This window comes from Archocentrus centrarchus, chromosome 16 (assembly GCF_007364275.1).
Source record: "Archocentrus centrarchus isolate MPI-CPG fArcCen1 chromosome 16, fArcCen1, whole genome shotgun sequence".
NCBI lineage: Eukaryota > Metazoa > Chordata > Actinopteri > Cichliformes > Cichlidae > Archocentrus > Archocentrus centrarchus.
In genome coordinates, this window is record NC_044361.1 from 9,468,190 (window position 1) to 9,492,927 (window position 24,738).

A 24,738-nucleotide genomic window follows, 5' to 3' on the forward strand; every position below is an offset into this window, starting at 1 on the left:
CAAGTGGGTGGTGGGGGAAAAGGGAGGGTAGAAATCTTCCTAAAGTGAAATACATCTCTGGCAAACATTAGATAGATTAGATAGGATTGGAGACTGATTTACCACGTTGGTTTCTGCCTGGCAGACGTTATCTGACCACTGCCTGGCTGATTTATACTCAGCGACGTGCTGGTATCAATTAGAAGAAACCTAAAGGAGTCATTACATAACCAGCAAAGGCCCCTGAAGACCTTCTGGGATGGTAAGAGTAATAAGAGTAATATACTATCACTCACCACAGAAATACACTACTCAATCACCACAAGACCACTATAGGACGCTAGAGGAAACTGGTTTTGTAGCAGGGGACACTATCGGCCAAAATAGCACAGTGCAAACAGCTGCGTGTCATCCAAGCCATTGCAAATAGAGTAAATATGGGTTTAATGAAAGCTGTAAGGCGTAAGCAGATCATGTATGCAAGACATGCATTCGTTTCAACTCTAAATGTGATTTCTTAGAAGAAAGCCACATATGAAGAAAAGTCTATGTGCTGCATCTATAGACACTTTTTTCCCCCAACATTTTATTACATGATATTCTGCTAGGCAGCCTAAGGCTATCGGCTTCTGACAAATTATCAGGTTTTATGTTGACTTTGAGACTTCTTTTTTCATACAGCTTTGGGCTCTGTTTGGATGTTTTCAAATGTAACTCAATAAGAAAAGTCTCTTTCTGTGGCTACTCCAATGGTATGTATCCATTTGTGTGTGTGTGTTGGTTGGATATGTAGAACAAGTAGAACAAAAAAGGAGACTATTCTGGCAGACTAACGGTCAGTAATGAAAGAAATATTAACAGTGGGAAGCTATACATAGTTTTGTTCTGCTTTAACATTATTTCATCTGCATGAAGAGTGATTTACTGGAGGGCATTTCAGTGGTGGTAATATTAGCATATTCATGAAGATGTACATTTGTGATGCTTTTAAGCACCACTTTAAATCCCTTAGTCTGTTTCTCACTGCTGGGTCAGTATGTCCATCCATTCATTCATTTTCTTCCACTTATCCAATTCAGGGTTACAGGGGGGGACTGGAGTCTATCCCAGCTGCCATAGGGCAAGAGGCGGGGTAGACACAGAGCAACAACACTAACCTCTGTGCCATCGTGCTGCTGCATTTTGATGATTGTAAAATACATTTACTAGCAGTTAATTAAAGTATTACCATAAAGTATTACCATCTGTACAAAAGCTGACAGATTAATTGATAAGCCATGGGAAAGTGTTTTAATGAGGACTCATTAAATTAATATCACCTAAATATTAAACTCTCATCACTATCTTACATTTAATGTCACTAACCACCTAACAGCAGCATCAAGCAGAAATGTTGGCAAATACCTGGACAGACCCCACCCCTCTTCTTCAAGTCTTCTCTGTGACATAGTATTTCTGTTATTAATGTGTTGAAAATAATTTATTAGTAGGGTTACTGTGCCAAATCACAGTAGATAAATATAAATCTTCTCTTGGCTTTGCTTAACTCAGCTGCTTTTTCCTGACCACTGAAGCAGAAATAATGTGATAAATCGAAGAGAGTGGCTTTCTTTCAGCAGAGTAAACAAACTGACATGATCATAATTCAAAGATTGGCCAAAGAAACAAAATAAAACTTGAACTGAATAAAAGAAAGGACATAAATAAATAATGGGCAGCTTTCACTTTGTTCCACAATAAGAAGTTTTCATTTACAAGTGTGCTGGAGTAAATCACCACGAAGAAGCCGGAGATCCACAGAAGTAAGGCATCGAGAAGAAGCCTTTGCACGTGTATGCGTAGCAATAACACACGATATAGGAATGGGGTCTGCCGACGTGTGGGTGTGTGCGTTCTTAGGAAATCAGGGGCACTCTGTGAGCAGTCAGAGAGCTGAGAGATTAGGGAGGGTCTTGTTTCATGGACCCCAAGACATCTGTTCTCTCTCTTTTGCACACCTCCATTCTTTCTCTCATTGAACTACAAATGCCCCCCTACCTCGGGGAGTGGTGAGTCGTGGATGGAGGGAGGAATGCGGGGCTTCCACTTGCTTTTCATTAACACAGGATCTGGTAACACACCTCACTGTCAACCTAATCCCCTCTCTCTCCATCTTGTCCCCTGGCAGAGAGGGGGTAGCCATGACCAGGTACAGAGCCCCAGATGTTCCATGGATGATGAAGACAGGGTGGGATAGAATGAGTGTAATGACATATACTGAAAAGATCTTGCATACTGGTCACACTGTAGCCTCCCTGTGCTCTTTTTTCACTTCTCTCCTATATATGTCTGCATGTGCCCTTTATTTCTATACCTTTCCTGCCTGTCTGCAACTTTTTTTATATGCTCTCTTCTGCTCAGTTTATAAATTATGTGCCACCTTTCTTCCCCTTTGCCCAGTCATGATTTATTTAGAATAAGCTCTTTTTTCAACTCCCTCATCCCTGTTTTCTTTCACTATCTGTTTTAATTAATCTGCTTTCATTTTATTCTCCCTCTATTACTTTATCCTCAACACCCCTTGCTTCTCTTCTTTCGCAACTTTCCCTCCCTCTTCCTCCACTCCTGTTTCTCCTTACACACACTGGCCTCAACGTGAGGTCTGCTCAGAATTTGGTCCATCAGTCTTAGCCTGCCACTGAGGACCAGCACAGCAACAGCAGCAGCAACAGTAGTAATACATACTGTAGAAGTAGTCGCACTACATTCTGCTGTCTTGCATCTCTCATGTACAGCTACTCCCAGGGGGGTCATTCCTGCTGACTTATTGTGGCAGCTCAAAGGCTCAACCTTACAGAATGGGAATCCCAACCTTTATCTTTGGAAAATTCCAAGGTATTCACTTTCCAAAGCACAGAGCAGGCCAGAGTGGTGAGTGATGGAGGCAGTGCAGCTAAGGCTAAAAGTCAGCAGATACATCTAATGTCACTAGTGATCAGTCTGTGTAATTGGAGACAGTTTGTCTCCTTTCAGTGGCAACAAATCTGGAAACGCTATGTGAAGAAGCCCTTAGGGAAAATAGCCGTGTGTGTTGTGATCTATAAGTGTGCTTAAGTTGTCCAAAAAGAAAAAAAAAAAACAAAACACATGCAACTGGGTGAGATAAACATGTTATTCAGAAGGGTAACTTCAGAGGTCTGCTTTAAAGTCTTACCCCATACAAACAAGATGTTCTTTACAAGCATTTAGTGCCATGTAAACTTTGTGAACTTCCCAAGTGTTACTTAAATCATGTCTCAGCATGTGTTCTGAGAAAAGGCACTGAAATGAAATATCAGAGTCTTTAATGAGATCTGTACAGAGGATCTAAAACCTCTCAGGTATTTCAGAAGGCACTCAAATATGATATAAGAGGAGTTGAGCAAAACGTCTGCCGCACATGATGACAGCATTAGTTTTATGGCAGTTGTTATAATGTCTTGTTCAGAACAGACACACATGATGTTATGTTTTTTTGAGGCTTAACAACAACCAGTATTTCAAGCCGTTTGGAGCCAAACAAAGGATGAATGATCCAGTGGATGTCAATAAACACCAATGGACCTGATCCCCACATTTTTTATTTGCATCAAGTCAGGCTGTAATGGCTTTAGAGCAACAGTGGCTGAGTTTCAGCGTGCTCGTAATTGTGGAGAAAACAATACCCATGAAAAGACAGTTCACGGCAAATCAATCTGTACTCGCTGTGTTTACTGTAAACAAATCAAAGAGCTATTATGAACAAATCTCTTGAAAAGTATTACTGTGTGCAAAAGAAAGAGTAATAACTATAAATAGTAGAGTCATTTGAAAGCAAAGTGAGTGGGACGGGATTAGCTTTCATACTAGCGCTATTGTCTCTCAACTCGTTTTTTCCATTGGATTGCACACACAGTTTCAACTGTGTTTATCAAAGTCAACACATCAAAGATGGATGAAAGCTGAAAGCTGGTGAAAATCAGTTCAGGGCAGCAGCACTGAGTATTGTGTCACCGTGCAGTTATGCAGATTCGAGTAAACAAAGTGCAAATTGTTTGAGGTTTTAATTAACATTTTTGACAATCATTTTATCTGAAGTAACCCTATATAACAACATCTGTAAAACAGATGCAGGCACTTAGCGAGCCTTGTTTCAGCTTGTCCTTGTTCTTCTGCAGCCCCAGTGAACAGAGGATGTGTTGCTCTGTGGCACTGAGGTTTAAAAAAAAAAAAACATCTACCTGCACAATAATGAGAAAGTGTTCCTCTCCATCTGCTGCATGTCATCACCCTTCTCTCTTTTATCCTTCTGTTTCCATCTAGTGTCCAATTTAGAAGACATGCCAAGAAACAGCAAAACTGAAAAACAAACTAAAAATCCCTCATCATCTGTTATAGTGCGCCGACTCACACCCAGCTGCACAAAGAAATTGGAAGCTCTTTAATTTACATTAGCATTAGCAGTTCTGATTGTCAGAATGGAAACACTGTGAAGCCTCCTGGATAACAGTCAGTGCTGATGAAGGCAGGGTCTGGTTCTAACACAAAAACAAACATCTTGCCCTAACACACAGTCATACATAAATGCATGAAAAAAACTTTCTCCCTCAGTCTCATGTCCTAAGGCACACATACCCATGTAATCAAATACACAGTCCTACAACAACTTTAGACCCAGGACTAACACAAACATCTCACTTCCCAGTTTACTGACAAACCCTATTGTTGGCAGATGAGCACTTTGCTAGCACAAATAATAATAGAAGCAACAGTGCGATTCAGTTCCCAGTGTTCCCCACTGTGAGTTAATGACAGATTGTAAAACCTGCCAAAGATGCAAAGACATCAGTAGAAAAGCAGAAAGTTTGATTAAGGGCTATGCACTGACATACTGATCAATACATATTCAGAAGACAGAACTCATATAGAGGCATTCACTCACTGACCATAGAATCAAAATTTATATTTCTGCTGTTGAATTAAACATTCCAGAGTAAACATGTTACATTTCACACAGATTTTTTTTTAAATCTGAAAGAATAACAAATGTAATTGAGGTGACCACTTGTTATATTTAGTTATATAGAGTTTGTCCCCATGAATACATGTATGGTCACATAAGGACATTTTGTATAGGATATCTGGAGCTCCGTGCAACTGTACTTTATTTTCAAAGTGCCTGGATTCATTTCTGTTGGCTCAAATGCCGAGTTTGGGCACTAGACAAATGACACGCCACAGAAAAGCATGTATATTTAGTGTAGTGTATTACAGTCTTAAATTTTGGTTACTTCTGCCAAAACTGGGTGAAGTCATGACAGATGTTTCCAACGTAGCTCCACCTGTCTCAAGAATTTCCTTGAAGCAAGTAGCAATATCTTGAAATATAGCAGAATGAGATGGATCACATCACCAGTTTGATGTTTTTCAGGTTTTACAAAAAGAACATGTAACAATGACTCATTTAAGGTCCAAGCCCACTTTTAGCAATCTAAACAACACAGGCTTGAAACATAATGACTTCCAGTTCTGTTTTCCCACTGAACTTCCATGTTCACAATGTAAACTGAACTTAGGTAATACAATAATACCTGTTAGCTTTTTCAAATCGCACATGGTATCTCACTATGAGAAGTGCCTTCTGGCATGACCAGTCATGGAAGCTCCACTGCCATCATTTCTGTCTAAGACAGATCAATCACTTCAAGGACACAGGGTCCCCCGACCCACTTTATAACAGCCGCTGGCCCCACATCAGTCCTTCTTGTATTCATCCTGGTGAAGATCACTAGAGCTCCTCAGTGGTCCTGGACCAGGATTATCCATTTAACTATTCACAGATGCAGCTGTCAAGGTCATCCCTGACTGTGTGTTTTTTGGTTTTAGGATTAAATGTTATTATGTTGTAATATTATATAGTCTTTACAAGAATATATTTTCTGGTAAGCAGTAGTCGCGTTGTTGCAGACCCATGCCTTAATAAGCTAGTGCATCAGGTGAGCTTGTGAAGCTTTTTTGCTAGCTATGAAAACTAAGCATTAGTGGTTATGGCTACCACTGGATCCTCTCAGAAAAATGCTGGTAGGGGGCAAGTTGAGGTAAATACCATCCCATCCTTGCCCAGCTGCTTGTGGGTTGACCATCTTGGGGAAGGAACCCCTTTGCTTCTGCATCACCTGCATGGGTATCAAAGATGTGCCGGCATTGGTGGCAGACCCCAACTCCCGTAAGCATTACTGTGCAATACCAGGTGGAAAAATGGAACAGTGTTTGCAAGAGTTGGAAGCCTCTAAAGCCAATCAACCCTTTTCCAACATCATACTAAAGGCCGAGGACAAACCCAGCTCAGCTGGCACTTGCTGGAGGGATGTGGTCAAAGACCCAGAAGCTGAATTTCTTCATCTTTTCAACCTGCTCCTCGGCTCTGAAGAGGAATGCGGAAAAGAAGTTGAGGATGATGTTAACATCGAGCTCCTCAGAGAAAATATTGATGAGGATGAGGAGGGTGCTATTCTAACCCCTGCCCAGGTGTTGCAGCCTGGCAGCTGCATTGGTGGGGAAAGTCAGCCCTTGCCATTTCCAACCAGTTTCAATGGTGTGGTGTTTTCAGTGGCTACAGGGGAAACTGCAAGGGCTTTAGAGAGCTAAATTTATTCTCTTTTAAACACAGGGGCAATAAGAAATGTAACAGAAGAGGAAATGAATCTACAGGTAGGCTTCTATTCCAGACATTTCCTCATTCTGAAAAATGGGGGATAGTTACGTCCCATACTGGATTTATCTTCCCTCTATTCTCACCCCAGGAAATGCATATCCAAAATGTTGACACAAAATGTGCTGTTCTGATCTTTTTGACAGGATGACCGGTTCACACGAGCAGATCAAGATGCTTATTTCAACATAACCATTTTTACAGCATATAGCAAATTTCTCAGGTTAATTTTTCACAGCATAGCCTACAAATATCAGATCATCCTGTTTGGGCTGAGGGATTTCACCAAGTGCGTTGAAGCAGCCCTGAAACCCTCGTGGGCAGCAGGGCTCAGAATGTTAGCATATTTGGACGATTTTCTAATATGTGCTTCCACCAGAGAGGAAGCAGAGAAAAACACCCATGTGCTGTTACCCAGCCTGTCTGGCTTGGGTTTATGCATCAATGGTACCAAGAGTGTACTGTCTCCCACTTAGAATATACATTATCTGGGCCTTTTCAAGCCTTTCGCCAGCATGTTGATCTGTTTCACAAGGGAAACATGGTCTCATTAGGAGCTTGTTTGCACTTGACAGAAATGATGACCTCAGTAATCTCTGTCATTCCCCAGGCACTGCTGAGGATGTGGGATTTTCAGCACTGGGTGTCCCTCTCTGCGGCTGGATGTGAGACATCATCTCAGCCGTATGGTAAGAATTTCCCCTGAATGTCTGCTGGCTCTCCATTACTGGAGAGATCCAAAAGTATTCACTACTGGTATCCGGTATGATGGTTATGAGAAAACTCTGAGAATAGATGGTTCCTTTTGAGGTTTTTGAGGCAAGTGCTGTGAATGGCACCTGGACCCAGAGGTTTTGTGGGGCACAACAGTTTTTTGGCTTTGGGGCACCTCTTGCTGCTCCTGAAAAATTGTAACGTCTTGGTCAGGACAGACCATACAACAGTGATGACGTATCTAAACCATCAGGGAGACACTCGCTCTGTGACATTACACATGCTGGCTCACAGTTTGATTATGTGGAGCAACAATGTGACACATGTTCTCGGTGCTTTGAACATCAAAGCAGATTTGCTCTCCAGAGAGAATCCACTTTATAGGAAGTGGAGACTCAATCCAGAAATAGTCTGCCAGCTGTGGGAGAGATCCAGCCGGGTATCTGTACACTCCTCACCAAAAGTACTGGAACAGTGAGGTCAGGTTCAACATCAAAAAATCAGTGAGACAGAAGAGCAACATCTCAGCTTTTATTTCCAGGTATTTACATCTGGATCTGATGCACAGCTCAGAAGATAGCACCTGCTGTCTGAAACCACCCAATTTTCTTGTGAGCTAAAGTATTGGAACATGTGACAGACAGGTGTGTTCTGTTGCCCAGGTGTATCTTGTTACATTAATTATTCAAACAATAAATAGCGCTGAATGTCTACGCTTAGTTTCAGATTTTGCCACAGGTTTTACCTGTGCAGACTGTGCATTTATAGTTAGAGGAGGAACCAACTGCCAGAGAACTGTCTATGGGTGAAAAACAACTGTTAGTGACATCAGTAACAATCTCCAGAGGGCAGGAGTGAAGGTATCACAATCTACTGTTTGTAGAAAATTTCATGAATAAAAGTACAGATGCTTCATCAGAAAACAGCAAACCACTAATTGGCAAGAAGAACAGGAAGGCTGGGCTGGAATTTGCCAAGAAGTACAGAGACAAGCCTTAGAAATTCCAGGATAAAGTTTTATGGACTGAGGAGACAAAGATGAACCTTTACCAAGGTGATGGAAAGGCTGAAGTTTAAAGAAAGAAAGGCTCATGATCACAAACATACAAGCTCATCTGTGAAACACACTGAAGGTAATGCCATGGCTTGGGGTTGCATGGCTTATTAATTATCATTGATGATTTCAGGCATGATGGCAGCAGTACAATGAACTCAGAAGTCTAGAAACATTTTGTCTGTCAATTTAAAGAAAGATGCAACCAAAGTGACTGGAAGATCCTTCATCATGCAGCAAGATAATGACCCAAAACACACTGCCAAAACTACAAATAAAAGCTGAGATGTTGATTTTTTTTTTCATAATGATTTTTTTTATGTCAAACCCAAATGTTTTCAGTCTACAGCAAAATTAAAGGGAAATGAACTCACTTTTCCAATACTTTTGGAGGGGAGTGTAGATCTGTTTGTACTGCATGAAAACACATAATGTCCACTGTTCTTTTTGGTAAGAAATGAGGGTGTGACATTAGGGGAGAAGACGCATTAGATCAACCATGGCCAAATGTTCAGCTGTGTTTGTCGATACTGAGCAGGGTGAGGGAGCAGCGACTGTTTCTGATTTTGATAGCTAACCCAGCAGGGCATGGATGGTGGTGCAAGCTTGTCAGCTCCACAGCCAGCTGTGGCCACTGCTTTTTACAGGGACTTGATATCACAGGCACATGAGCAGTTAGCTTCCTGGACCTGGTACATGAAAGGCTAAATTTAAATGAGTTGGGTCTCCCTCTCGGGGAGACTGAGACCATTCACAGCACAAGAACACCTTCTACACTTTATGCCAAATGGTGTGTGTTTGAGAGATGCTGTGTAGCTAGGAACATAACTCCTAATCAGTGCTCTGTTCCAGATGTGTTATGCTTCCTTCAGGATTTGCTAGAAAAGGGAAGAGCATGACAGTGTATTTAGCTGGAATTTCAGCCTGTCATGCTGGTTTTGGTAGTACACCAACTGGTCAGCATTATCTGATAAGGAGGTTTATGAAAGGGGCTCATAGGTTGAGGCCTACTTTTAAGCCTGTGTGGGATTTACACCCCCCCCCCCCCCCCCCAAGATCTATAGCAAAGTGGTATTGTGCCCTAACGCTGCCCTGACATTTGCTGATGAGAGCCAGGGGTGGCTTAATTTACTTTGTCTTGTCCAAACATTATACATTTATTTAGGAAAAAAACAACCAGCTCTTTGTGTCCTGACTCCTCCTCATAGAGCCCATGTTCCATCACTGACTGTCACACTGGATGGTGGAGTCTACTGTGGTATAATGAGTGTCAGAGACTGCAGCCTACTGTGCACCTGTGGGGACATTCCACCAGAGGAATGGCTACCTCATGGGCCCTTTTTAAGCATGTTTCTGTGAGGGATATCTGTGTGGCTGCTAGCTGGGCATGCCAACACACATATTTGTTAGGTTTTACTGTATCCTGGCAGATTCGCATAGTGAGATACCAAGAGAGGTTTGAAAGAGAACATTTGGTTACCAGGCTAATCCTGGTTCTGTACAAACCAAATGAGGTATATAATTCCCGCGCAAATAAGGTATTGCACCTTACCTGCACGGGAATGTGGACGAAATACAAAGTGTGGGGCCAGGGGATATTCCAAAGGGGGTCAAGGGACACCGTGACCTTGAGGCAATTGGTCTGTCTTAGACTGACATGATGGTAGTGAAGCTTCCATAATTGGTTACGCTGAAAGGTGCTTCCCTTTGTGAGATACAACGCTTGGGTTTCAGAGAACCGGGGTTACCCTGATAACCAAACATTACCTGGTATAACTGGAAACAATGTATAATTTGCAAATCTATTTTTCTGGTTGAACCATAAAGATGACCATAAGGTCTAAGAGGGATAAAATAACTGTGACAATTCATATTTGTCTGGTCCATCATGATAACAGACACCAAAGTATGTTTTTCACTGTGATTTCCTTCAGTAACCAGACAGTTACAAAGGGAACAGACTACATCACTAAACTGCAAAATGCATATTTTTGATTATGAATGTGTGAGCCACAGCTGGTTCTTTGTGTGCTTCTCAAGTGTTTCTGCTCAGGTGACCTTTAAAAAAGATAAACAGCTTAACTCACCTTCTATTCTAGGCCCCATCTTCATGTTCAGACTTCCTGTCATGGCTGACAGGGATACTGTCATACTGGGTCTCATTGGTTGTGCTTCAGTCTCCATGACTACTAAAATCTGAGCAGTCTGAAGAGAAACCTTGTGAAAGTTCAGTGCCAGCGTCCCAACACTGTTGGTTTTAACCTGGGCTGAGCTCTGATGGTGTCTGTCTAAACGAGGAGGAAAGGCCCTGTGAAGTGTCTTCGCAGGGGAAGAATGAGGAGTGGAGGGAGTAGATGGTGGTTTACTGGAGCTGTCCCATGCATAGTTTGGTAGGATTTTATTCAGGTAGGCTTTGGCCTGCTCCAGCTTTGCCAAAGTGGGACTGATTTTCAGGGGACGTGATAGCTCCATGTTCAACTCAGCTGTGGAGAGAAAGAAGAGACAAAAGGGGAAAGGATTAAAAAAAAAAAAAAAAAAAAAAAAAAAGCAAAGAGCATTAGTCAAACTCTGCTGTAAGCAAAATGTTATAAACAACAACTCCCTCTGTGGACATGTGCTTTTGCTCATCCTGACTTGTATTTATGAAGTGCTGAGTGATACAGAAAAGTGGGCAGGAAGCAGTGAACAAAGCTTTTGAGCAGGTAATAAAAACATTATTTTATTAAGAGAGAAAACAAAACTACACCATGACAGAAATACACTAGCTAGATCTCTGTGGGTTTCTGTGGCTTTTGCTTGTATCTATGAATAGGAAATAAATAGTTCATATACACATACATATATGTATATATTAGGGGTGGGACTCGATTAAAAAAATTAATCGAATTAATTACAAGCTTTGTAATTAATTAATCGAAATTAATCGCATTTTAATCGCATTTCAATATTTGACATGAGAAATATTAATTTAAGTTTAGTTGATGAATGAATCAATATACATAAGCTTAAACTTCAAAATTTTGTTCATTTTCCCACCAGTCTACTACACAGACCAATGAAGGGTGGAAGTGCTCCTGTGATAAGCAAACTCCTGAAATTAAAGTTAAGCATCATAACTGGATAGTTTTATTCAACATTAATGTCTCACTTGTTATAGTTGGAAATTAATCATTAGCTCAGCTGTATTCCTTGATATTGAAATGTGTTATGCTTGTTTTAACAGCTTATTTTGAATTAAAGACTTAAAATTAAACCACAAAAAGGAGAAAAAGTTAGTTCTCCATTTAACCAGCTGCTTTTACACAGCTGTGCTTCGCACTCACGGTTGCTAGGTGACATGAGCTACGCAGAGGTGACGGCAGCTGATATGAAGGCTAGCCGCTCACTTCCGGCCTTTGTGGTGTTCGTGGGCTCCGAAAGACGTGGGCCGGGTCCTTCGCAGGATGCGGCCCCTAATTTGGACATTGTGCGTCGATATAATCTGTATGCCAGGAACTCGCGCACTGAGAAACGTTCCACAGTGCAAAGTGCGATTAAAATGCGTTAAAATTTTTAACGCGTTAATTTCCCCATAATTAATTGATCGAAATTAACGCGTTAAAGTCCCACCCCTAGTATATATGAATAGTAATGTAGTAACAGTTCAGTCTTATCCAGTGCTACAGCAGGGCCTCTTAAAGTTCATCAAAATGAGGAATAAAGTGAATAAATTCATTGTTGGCTGGGGTCTTTAGTCTTTAAAACATGCTAATGAAAATTGGAAAAATGTCATAAATTGGATAATCCATTCTTTAAGACAAGGCAGGCTTCATCAAATCTGAGCAGATTTGCAGCTATCTGACCCATGAGATACTAAATGGTGATGTGTCTCATAAATCAAACTTTCTCCTCTCTTCTTCTAATCACTCAACTTTGCATGCAAACTGTTTAAAGGACAGCTGGGTCCAGTCTCAAACTCTTTCTTCTTCTTGTCTTAGATGGACACATATGCGCACACAAATTCCTGGTTGTCTCATTGTAACATCCTAACGTGACACTGCGGAACAGCAGAAGAGAATGCTTTCTTCTTGCCAGCTGCATAAATCTGAGACCACTCTCTTCTGTTCAATCTCTCTCTCACTCTCTGGTGCTCTGCAGCCTTCAAACACTTGACTGGAATTTACAGAGACACATGAATTAACTCAATGCCGTTTTACACCACTTCCATTATCCCATTTTTCCACTTGCTCATGATGATGGGAGAGTGAAGCAGCCGAAAACTAGTGCAGCTGTTTTTCATGGTCTCATCAAGGACCCAGTGTTTACGGCCTTTTAAGGGTTTTAGGCCTCCCGTCTGCCTCCTCTCAGGTAAGCGCACTGAATGACATGAGCGGGAACATTGCCAAGATAGAAAGGCCAACACACACACACACACACACACACACACACACACACACACACACACACACACACACACACACACACACACACACACACACACACACACACACAGAGATAGACTAACTCTGCCTTCAAGGTATTTCTCTTAATTCAGCGGAAGTAAGGCACATTGTCAAATGGAAGGATGACTGGAGAGAAAAACTGGAGAAAGGATAGGTGGAATCTGCTGTGCAATGTAGCTTATCATTTCCACTTGACTTATCACCAGGAAACTTTCCAGTGGTGAAATGAATAGCTGTATGCAGCTGTTCATCCAGGTTCCTCTGTTTCCCTCCCCATGTTCTTTCACCCATCCATTTTCTCCCGGTCTGTTTCATGCACTCCATCTTTCTGCTTCTTCTCTTTTGCTCAGTCATTTCTATCTTTTACTTTTCCTCCACCTAATCAACCCCTCCTGTAATCACATAAAGATGTCTCTGATCAACCAGCCAGGGCCAGTGCCATGGCCTGGGCCTTGCCTGGCTCCCAGCACATGGAGACCTGGTACTGATTATCTTTGTACTCCCTCACAAAGTTCCTTTCTGCACTCCACCCGTCCTATCCCCTGACCCAGGCAGATCTGAAGTGATGGCAAAGGATTTTTATTTTTACCTGTTTAACTAATGTGAAACTTACCTGGTCAGAGTGAGCAGCTAACTATAACCAAAGGTCTTTCTAGACTGCAAGGTTTACTTAATCTATAATAAAATTAATAACCAAACAGTTTACATGTCACAAATATATAAGGAGGCAAGGTCATGGGATTATTCAGTCCATCTTACTTGCAAAAATCGCTTCATATTACAGAGAAAAATGTCAGGTCCATGTCTGAAATAAAGTAATTAATTACTGTAAATAACAATGACCAATAAAATATTCAATTCAACTGTGTTAACCATACATAGTGTACGCTAGAAAAATTTGATTTCTTATTGATTTTGATGTGATTTGTAAGGAAAGAGTATAAATGTGAAATTCCCTCCCACTCATGATCCAATGAAAAATGTTAATGTTAATTGTTACATATTAAGCATTCCTTATGTTTCTTCCACTTTATAGTGTGAAATGATTGCAGGCTAATGTCTATTTGGGTTATAAGTACTGTGAACAACTCTCCATGGAGTACTTTAGAAAAAAAGTGGGCCACAGCATCTGTACAGCTTCCTCTCAGTTTTATCCTACAACTGCTGTATCATATTTTTACTGCAGTGAAACAACATCAAGAGATGAGTCTGAGAAATGGCCACATATAGAATACAACTGTATCACATCCCAAAATTTGTTTCTCCTTTTCTGGAGCAGATACGTCTGTGGGACACAGACAGATACAGGAACATGTGATTTCACTCAGCAAAGATGACATAAAAAGAGGAAACTCAAACCTCACAAGAGGGAAAGAAAGGCTTTTAGGTTTTACAGACAAAAGTGCAAATTCTATATTTATGGATTAAGATGTGACATCTGATAAAGATTTCCCTCACCCATACATATTGTAAAGTGAACTGTAAGCATAAATGTCACTCTTATTTTAAACTGCCAGCAGGGGCCAGGAGATTTTTTTTTTTGAAAAAACAAGAAATACAAATATTGAAAGAAATGTGGTGAAACTTTCATCATCAAGTAGGGGAACTGCAAACAGTACGTTAACAGCAATGGGATTCATGCGCACGAGTCATTTTGCTGGAAAAACTTTGACCTCTGCCATAAAACTAACAACTATTTGAAGTTGGAGACCGTTAGTGGAAGGCTGGTGCAAAGAGCAAACGTCAGGCCTGGAGGCTGAGAGGTGGTGTCGATGCTCGCATACCTTTAACTAACAGGCCTTAATGTGAACAGGCTGGAGGGAATCACAGATTGGCCCTTCTCAGGTGTCAGCCTCTATTAGCGCTGGAGAAAGTGAAAGATCAAGGTCTAACAGAGATACACACACACACACACACACACACACACACACACACACACACACACACACACACACACACACACACACACACACCTCAGCAGAGCGGTGAGGGAGATCAAATACGTTTATTGCCCAGGTTACTGCCTTTTTGGTGATGCTGTCCCCACTTTGAACCTGGCACTGGGTTTACATGGTTGTGTGCAACCACCGAAAACATTGTTTTCATTCCCACCCCACCTTGGAATTCTCTAGTTGACTTTCATGCTTGACACTTGATAGCGGAAAGCCTGTGCCAGACACAGGTGGCAATGTGTCACATTACACAGGACCTGTATGTGAAGGGCATGTGTTTCTATGTTTGGAAAGGCCAACAATATTTTGGGGGGTACCTGTTGAATCCCACCATTACAGAAAAGTCACTCTCAAGGAAGGCCAGCCACATGCACCTCAGATGGCATCTGAGTTGAATTAGAGAGGTTCTGGATGGTTCGGAGGGGTACATGCTTGTATACAGTAACTGACAACATTTCTACAAACTCTGGTTTGACAGTAACCAGGGACAAAGAGTAATGGTTCCAATTTGTTCAAGCTAATCTATCACCTGCTGCTTCTCTACAGGGAAAGGCGGATCTCGTCTACAAGTGGTAGCAGTTACGTTTTGGGACTTGCAAGACTAGAAATAAGTAGCAAAAAAAAAAAGGGGAGAGGGAAAGTATGTGTGCGTTCACTGGTCAGCCACCAAACTACCACTAATTGAAAAAAACAGATCCACCCAGGCCTTTATCATATATGTATTTGTTGGTCAAGCCTTGAACTCTAGTAGTTCTGAAGAGGCTGACTTGCTATAAGCATCTGTATTAGTTGTGTTTATATGAGCGTGTGCGTGTATTTGATGAGCAGCTGTTGAGTGAGGGTCAATACTGAAACACCATCCAGTTTACAGGACACATGTTACAAGTGTTTCCCACTCAGCATCCTTGGGAGGGCGGCTTTGATTGGTCTTGCTGAATAAATGCTGCTGAAATTGCGAGCATATTGCTGTAAACACACAGACTCATGGCTGTCTTCTCTCTGTTTGTGCCTGGTTGAGATAAATCAAATGTGAAGCACTGTCAAATCAAAGTAGGGGCTGCCAAACATGATACACGTAGCAGCACACACACACAGTTACAAAGACTTACACACGCAAATAAATCACCTGAATAAAATGCTAAATGCACTCATTCTTCTATTTAATGCTAGTCAAGACATTTCTCGAACTACTAACTGATTCATTTATGAACTAGAAAATGATTTGCCTGCATACTGTCTAAACAACGTGAATAAGGGTCTTCCACAAAAACCACCTTCGGTATATGGATTCTGCTGCTCTGCGTAATGTCCCCCATCCTTGAAGAGGATAATTATCTTCCCCAAACTAAACAACACAAAAGTTGAAAATTTGTGGATGCATGCATGTGCTAGTGTGTGTGTGTGACTGTGTGGTTCAAGGGGTGAAGAAGAACCAGTAGCATGTGTGGTCAATTCTAGAAATTTCCAGCAGATCCTGACCTGGAGCAACCTCACACTGAGCCTGGATCCTGTCTGAGTCATTTGGTATGGATTTGTGTGTGTGTGTGTGTGTGTGTGTGTGTGTGTGTGTGTGTGTGTGTGTGTGTGTGTGTGTGTGTGTGTGTGTGTGTGTGTGTGTGTGTGTGTGTGTGCATTTGTGAGAAGAGTATGAATGTGACTGATTGTGACTGAAGTAATCCTACTGAGAGAGAAAGATAGCTCAGCTCTTAGCAGTTCAAGGGAAACACCTGACTGTAATTTCACATTATTGGCATCTCCACTTCAACTGCACCCAGGAATCAGATATAACCACAGTATAATTATCATTGGAGATATAACCCTGTTCAGTGAAATGGACAGGTATTCTATAAATAAATTATGTAAAGTTGCAAAGTCAGCACTGAGCAATATACAGTTTTTACGAAAGCAATAAACTAAATCTATTTAATGCACCCAAACTATAACTGCTCCTCTTTCTTACTCTTTTCCACACGGAGATTAGAGATCAGTACATACCGGTGTTAAAAGAAAGTCTCTTTCCACCCTCTGTTCCAACCTGCCTTACACATACACTGCAAAGCATCATTTCTATCATTTTAAATCAGTTATGCAATCTGGTCTCATGCAAAGGTCTTGCTCATTGTAATTTGGTTAATTGTGTCCTCTGATGGATATGGTCGTGTTTGGTTGTACTGTGTGATTGCTGGGGTGTACAGACAGCTGCATTGTGTTGTGTTGTGGAACTCCAGGTGGACAGAGAAGCAGAGGGCTTTCAACTAACAGCAGGAGGAGATGTGTGTGGGAGCAAGGGAGTGATATGCTTTGCTAAACTATCATCAATAACACCTACAGTCCATCCTGAAGCTCCCTGCATACACGCACAGTATGTGTTCATGATTGTATGCATGTGGAAGAGAGACAGCCTATATGTCAAAGTATGTCTGTAGTTAGGTGTCAGAGTGTATGCATCTGCAACATCTGGCCTGGGTTCAGGGAGCTGAACTCTGAAGGATGTCCTGCGCCTACACACACTCATAGGGATAAAAAGGTTGTGCACACTGAGACACAAAGGCCCACTCACACTTTTATTTATTGCACTTGTATTTGGGTAGAATGTCAACCACACCCTCAGGGTCAACAACCTTAGCTTAAAGCTACTCATATGGATATCATATCAGCCTAAAAATAGAGAACCAAACCCAATTCAAGGGAACATAAGACTACACTAACCCACAGGAGCTTGAACTTTGCTGTTCAAAAGAAGTGACATCAGCGATGTGGCTTTCTGTAGAAACATCCATAAGGTTATTTAGAATGCTCATCATGTGCTCACAGCAGAAAGAAGATGATTGTGTTTACTTTGAGACTATACAGTATATACCAGATGTGGGCACTGTCTGGCCCCTGGGGGTAAATCTGGCCCTTTGGTTGTCCATGACTAGCCCGTGTGAGGTCAAATGAAAATTAGGATTCAAGTCTAAATAAGTATATATCATGCACTTTGTCCCATTTCAGTCACCAAATAATCTTTGATAAACTCTCCAGTAAAGAATGCCTTACTGATTTTCTGTGATTTTGTGAGAAATCACATTACAGCTGCAGCTTCACTGCAAATGCAAAAGCTATCCAAACTTACCTGTCCCTGTGTGAAAAAATGGCTGCCCCACTTTTTTTGCATGACTGTACAAAAGTGTGTGTGTGTGCGCGCATGATTCCCACCTGGTCCATTTAAGAAATCTTTAATCTGGAGGCAGAGCAGAGGGGGAGGGATGCCCGTTTTACTGTCCACCTCTCCTGCTACTGTCTGCAGCCAAAACATGTTGTAGTCCAGAGATTCTGGTAGAGTCTTTCCTGGGTCTGAACAAAATGGGGCAGATAAAGAGAAACATAAAATTGGCACACATGTCAACATTCGGGAATGACATATTTATGAGTCTGTGTCAATATGACTTGGGAAAATGTTACATTTACCCAGCTTCACAACATTCCAATCCATTTACCGTTAACCAGAATTCCCAGCCAAACACTGGAACTCTTTTTTCTCTCTCACCTAGACACTTGTAGTCAGAAGCTACTCCTCTTAAGGACACATCAAACACAGACAGCTCCATCCTCTGTTTGCGGTGGTGACAGCTGAGCAGAGCAGAAGGTTGCATCACCTGTAGGTACAAGAGGGGCTCCAACACCTGGTCCCCAGCCCCTCTTCTCCCAGGCTGCCTTACTACGGTAACACCAAGTGCTTGGCGGGCTGAGGAGCGGGTCGGAGTAGGAAGGCCATCCAGGGAGAGCAGGCTGCCTCTCAGCAGTGGGGAGGTTGGCTGGGAGGTATTACTGTTGAGGATGTCCTCAGCAGTCAGGCCAGCAAGTGAATTCTGGGCAGCTGGAGCAGGATCTGGAGTTGGGGATGCCGAGGCCGAAGGAGACTCAGATGCGATCTCAGGTTGGTTGAGGGCACTCTTTCCTACCTAAATCAGATACAAAGGAATCTCTTAGTACTTCTGCTACTGCTACTACTATGAAATCAATGAAATTAATTCAAGAAGCTGACATTAAATAATACCGGAAACATTACTAAGGAGATTTAGCCCCCTGGAATGTCAGTCATACAGTTTACATTGGTTCTGTTGAACTTACTGATACATATCAAATTGGAGTGTCTGTTTCTAAAAACATGAATCACACAACATAATGTCTGCTCTGTGTAGATGTGAGCAAAATGAACTTAATAGCTCTGAATGCCCAAGACAGTTATTTGTTTGCTTTTCTATTTTGCGTGGGCTTGTGTTGAACTGCTGCCCAGAGGTCTTTGAGTTTCACATCTGCTCGGTTTACATGAGTTTAGACTGTGAGAAGCTTTTAACATGATTTAACATCCTAAATATACACACAATATATTAATGTTATTAGGTGGATAGCTGAGCAGTGATAGTCCATGTTGCACAATATTACAATTAGTTGTAATAAATTAGACTGTATGAAATTACTTTTATCAAACACACAATGTAATTATAAATTATATTTTTGATTATACAACTATAAAATTAACCTACTGTACTAATAAAACACTATAACTCTCGTATAAGTAACACTGCATGCTATTGTACATGGTTTGTATTATGATTATATACACATGGGTAACAAACAGATCCAGAAACTGGCTCATGCAAGAGCTTCCATGTCACAAGCTTTTCTTATTTACCTTATCCCCAGGCTGCATCTTTTCCGGTGTGCTGGGAGTATCCGACAGTGAGGGAATTGCCTTTGAAGGGCTGGAGCAAGCATAGGTCATAACAGACAGCCTACTAGCGGTGAGAAAGATGTCAAAAGGGATGAAGCTTAGATTCTTGGTAATGGTGGACTTGTGGGAGGGTCTGGCAATGCAGTGGTGACTAGCCCCGCTCTGTTGCTCTATTTGGACAATACGGATGCGAGCGCTGTCACTGCCGAAGCCGCTGTCCTGCCCAGTCCCGCTGTGACGCGATGAATGGTCAGCACCTGCTGCAGTGTCTCGACCACCTCGTGTTTGCTCACGTCGACGCACCTGTACATAAAAAAAAAATATTTGCAGAAATAAAATGAAGATTTAAAGACGTGTAAACCTGCACTGCCCCATCAGTGTTACACTTCCTAAACAACACCGTTACTGAAAAAGACCTCAGTGCTATTTTCAAAACTTTTAAATCAATAACTAGATTCAAACCAGATTTTGATAAACCTTTTTTTGGCTTTATTTTTCACCTCTTTCTCAATGTTAAAAGGACAACAACTAATACTAGCATTCACTCTCGCCTTACGACAGCTGGGACAAGCTCCAGCCCCCACCCACAAACCCTGAATTGGATAAGCGGAAGAAGATGGACTGAAGGATGTACTAGTACCTCCACCCTTAAGAGAGCTGTCATTCACTGCCATGCAAAGAAAGAAAACCATAAGAGGTAATGTAACTTAGCTTTTTGTAAATCATCAACTAACATCAGCCTGATGAATACTAATAGACTCCTAACACAGGGCGAATATTTCTATAAATGAAGAAAAAAGTATATCTACATATTGTGTATGAAAGCATGAAATTATAAGGTAGTGAGTAAATAAACACCACTAATAATCACCACTTTATAAATGTCAGTTTGCAATAAAAGAAACTGCCTTATTTCAAACCAAAGCAAGCTGGTGTGTTAACATTACTGAGGAGATAAGGGAAGCAAATGAAACTGGATGCAATCATTTGCTGTTTTTTTTTAAATCTATAAATCTGTTTCGTGTGTCGGTCCTGGCTTTACGAGAGAAAATAAATCAAATAACTCATTTGATTGAATCCATGGACAAATTGACCAAAGAAGGGACACATCGTTCGACCACAGAGACATTAAAGGCATGCTCTGGGACTTTTTCTGTGGTCTAAAAATCTTTTTGCACTTCTTGCAATATTGGAACTGTCTAAAAAAGGCCTCACCCCAGCAGATCAAATTGTTTTTGTGCAGTCACTGTGGTATTGTGTATGAAGCAGCTGAGATTTTATGCTCGGCTCCAACTAATGGATGTCGGGACTGTTCCAGCCGTTGTGGCAATAAAAAGTTTTCAGTGACAGATGATATAAATCACTGTGCGTACTGTTGCTGGATTTCAAGTGACAATGAAAACAGGCATCTTTATTCTGCTACCAAAGCATGCCATCTTCCAAGGCTACAAAGAAGCTGCCACTAGCTCCCATGGGATAGATATGAGACAAAATATAAAACTAAATGCTACCTACAGTACCAAATCATTTACTGGATATGTTTCCAGAACTGACAGGCATGGTTAAAAACAAAAGATTCTACTTAAAAAAAAAAAATCCCAAGTTCAAGGACACATTTTGTAGATTCTGAGAAAAATTATTTGAACCAGAATCCACAGAAGCACTCTATAAAAGTGGAGCAGAGGCTGACATAAGACCAAAGTAAAATAATACGGGGGAAAAATGCAAAGAGGTCCCATGTAAACACATAAGGTTGGTCTGGTGTATTGTATCTGGTGCACGGGCTGGAGGTTTGTTAGTTGCAATATGAGCAGCCAATTATTCACCAGTTACAACACTACAGTTACAGCATTACTGAGGCCCATCCCCAGTGTTTCTCATCCACGTTAATAGGAACAACGTCGGTTTCAATTAGCTACTGCTGTCTTTTGAAACACGATTTTGATGAATTGTAAAACACGGGAGACAGACTCAAGGTGTGTCCCATTCTCTCCTACCCTCATCTGCTCCAGCCTGCACATGTTTGCTATTATAGCTTGTACTCTCAGCTGCCCCCTCTCTTTCTCTACATCACTCCCTTCCACACACTCCAATGAGAATTTTAAATGTATATTATTGCTGTGCCGGAGATAGTGTTTCAAGACCTCCAGGCAAACACTAAACCCACTGGCAGCACATTAGACAGAATACTTGACTTATTAGATATTTCCTATTCTAAACAGTGTCATCAAAGGCTAAGAACAAGAGCCATATAAAACGCAGCAGCGTGCCTGCCCGCCTGCCTGTTCTGTTCGACCGGGCTCATGTGTGGGGCTTCCATAGGATCGGCCTAGCCAGATCCCTTTCTTTTCTCTGCCATAATGAGGAGAGGATGTGTGCACTCCTTTTCTGTAGAAATGTAAGATTTTCCAAGCAATAGGGAGGAGAAGAAAGGGCAGAAAGGGCCTGGACCTGTCTCCATGTGTGTTATGTTAAGCGAGTCAAGCTTGCATTGAGGTAAGGAGGTATTTGAAAAGGTATTCAGCAAAGGCAAAACATCCACTCCAAGGAGTACCCCGCATTGGAAGGTACAAATAAGCTGCATAGCAGCTGGGAAAGAGACAGAGCCAGCAGAACCTGCCAGACACTCTTTATGCTTTTCTGCCTCCCTCCCCAAACCTAGGCTGTACACATGCATTTACAATTACAGCAAATACCCGATTTTCTCTTTAACCACCACTATTAAGAGAGTGCCCCCTAAGCAAATTTTTGGTCTATATTTAGATATGCTTACAAGTGGAATAAGGGATGATGGGGAACACAATCAGGAAGAGGGACAATGAGAAAACATGCCACAGTGCAGAGTGTTCATATACTCTGAATTCATGCATTCAATCAGTGTATCCACAAACATTTACACATAAACACACATGAAGTCAGTTGATTTTCAATCACTTTAACTGGCTTTTTCTGTGTTTTTCTGTGCTTAGTTATATCCCTATTGTACTTACTGGAAAAGACAACATGTATACACAGAAAACATATAGGTCTTTAATCTATAAGCATTAACTTTACACCAATTTATTCATTGACAGAGGGCAATAAATTTAGAATATAAACATGGAATGTGTCCCAACTGAAATCCCCCTTTCCAGCCATTACTTTCTATTATATTATATAATGGCTGAACTGAAACACTCTTTCCAGATCCCAATGCAATCTTGCTCTGGACTTAGTTGATCACGAGCATGAACGTGCAACTACGCACACATACACATACCCCCACACCCGAACCCCCACCAGCCAATCATGAGGTCATCCCGTCTCTAGGCAGAGCATTCTGGAAAATGAAGGATAATCCCCAAAGTGTGAAACCATGAGTCTCCTGAGTGCCAATCATATCACAGTGCATCTGTGTGACTCCTGACCCCATTTCTATCAGTGTAACTCAGAACAGCTTGGCTAAAGGAAGGCTAAGACTCGAAAGCAAATGTCACATCATCCAAATGCCACCCGTTTACAGTGCTGGCTGGCTAGTCAAATATGACAACATACCTTTTACATTTTAATATCACATTTGCAGTTGATGCCTTCCAGATGAAAGAAAAGTAAGTTGCAATTCAGGTTCAGAGATCAGGGAACATGAAAATCTGGATCTTTTAAGATGGCAGGGGAGTCCATGGTAGCTGACAGGAAAGAATAAAATAAATATGATCCAAGTAACAAAGGTGACTCTCATTCCTTCCAAGAGGGTCTGTTTAATAGCCACATATTCAAGCAGTAGTCTGAATCTAGTCAGGTTATATAATACAAGGATTCCAGGGTGTACAAGATTATAGAGACACAAAAAGCACCAAAATGAAGAGCTTCCCATATTAAAATGGTGCAATGCAACAGGGTAAAGACCCACAAAGTACCACTACATGAGACTAAAATTCCTCTATCCCACAGCAACACGCTCACCATGTCTGAAGCAGATCGAATGAATGGCTGATGAGATATGTGCAGAGTGCACACACAGGCATACAGAGATTTCTTGATTTATTAGTGAATTTCTTCAGCTTGAACGCCTCCAGTGAATGACAGGCTGTTGCAGTAGCCATAGTAGCCAGGTGAGGTCAGCTTAGGGAACCGAGCCACTTTTCATGCATTTTTTAGTTGAAAAATGGTTCATCACATTTTTCCCATGCTCTCTTGTAACTCAAGTAGAATTCCCATTGAAAAACAAAGGAAATCATTACTAAATCTTTTTGACAGCACTATTCAGTTCGGCTACTTGCTTGCAGAATGCCTACAATGAAATTAACTTCTGTATCTTGACTACATCAAAGCTTACACGTTAAGCCCCTGCTGTGCTACCCACTTTTGTTTACCAGAACCATAAAGCTGATAGCAGGCCTCTGTTTTATTGTGCTAATGGAAGAAAACTTCAATGCAGCAATACCTCATCTTAATCAAAAATAATAACAATAATACTTAACCAAATGCCATTAAACCACAATTCATTTGCTTATTTTCTTGTGGAAAACAGAGGGGGGAAGACATTTATAATATGAAGTCACTGCTTTGTACACCATAATGCAGAGCAAGAAAGGGCATCAAAGGCAGTCATTTTCAATAACAAAGGCAACCTGCTATGCACTTTAACTGAACCACAACAAAGGAGTAAAGGAAGGTCATGACCCCGGAGCTTGCAAATGGATGCCGAGTGCTTCAGCGTGACTGTCAACTGTACTTTAAACAGTGTACTCCAAAGCTCAGAGCACCAAGTGGGGCCATTTTAACAAGCTCCCTCCAGCCTGTAATGCTGGGGAGTGGGTTTACTCCACAAGGGTTTAAAAACATATTCCTTAAAGGAGCACGAGAGACAATATCCCAACCATTTTGTTCTCTCCTTCCACAGTCCAGGCCCCCAGATATCTCTTCTTAGTCCCTCTCTCCATCTATTGGTGCGGACCAAAGGAATAACAATGTGGGAATATTTTGCCTACCATGTCAGAGAATCTCTCGTTCCTTTGATGCCACGTGACACACGGGGGGAAAGCAAACATTGCGGTGACAGTAATAATTTATGCATGTTGACATTCCTAAAGCACTGGGTCAGTTGGAACACTTTTCATCCGGAAAGACCAACTGGGCCAGAAGTGAGGAGATGGCTGGTCTAAACAGGGGGAGCATGAGAGAGGCTTGTG

The 24,738-nt window shown here is 41.5% G+C and overlaps 1 protein-coding gene across 2 annotated transcripts in view; it reads right to left on the minus strand.

The window, feature by feature from the left end:
- The window catches only part of vps13b (vacuolar protein sorting 13 homolog B), a 313,875-nt gene that overhangs the window by 73,797 nt on the left and 215,340 nt on the right, over positions 1 to 24,738 (minus strand). For both annotated transcript variants that reach the window (XM_030749245.1, XM_030749244.1), the window contains exons 35-38: positions 19,529 to 19,870; positions 18,380 to 18,794; positions 18,049 to 18,186; positions 10,544 to 10,939 (exon numbers count right to left, since the gene is read on the minus strand). In XM_030749245.1, the coding sequence (XP_030605105.1) occupies positions 10,544 to 10,939; positions 18,049 to 18,186; positions 18,380 to 18,794; positions 19,529 to 19,870 (1,291 nt within the window). The remainder of the gene's footprint in view (positions 1 to 10,543; positions 10,940 to 18,048; positions 18,187 to 18,379; positions 18,795 to 19,528; positions 19,871 to 24,738) is intronic.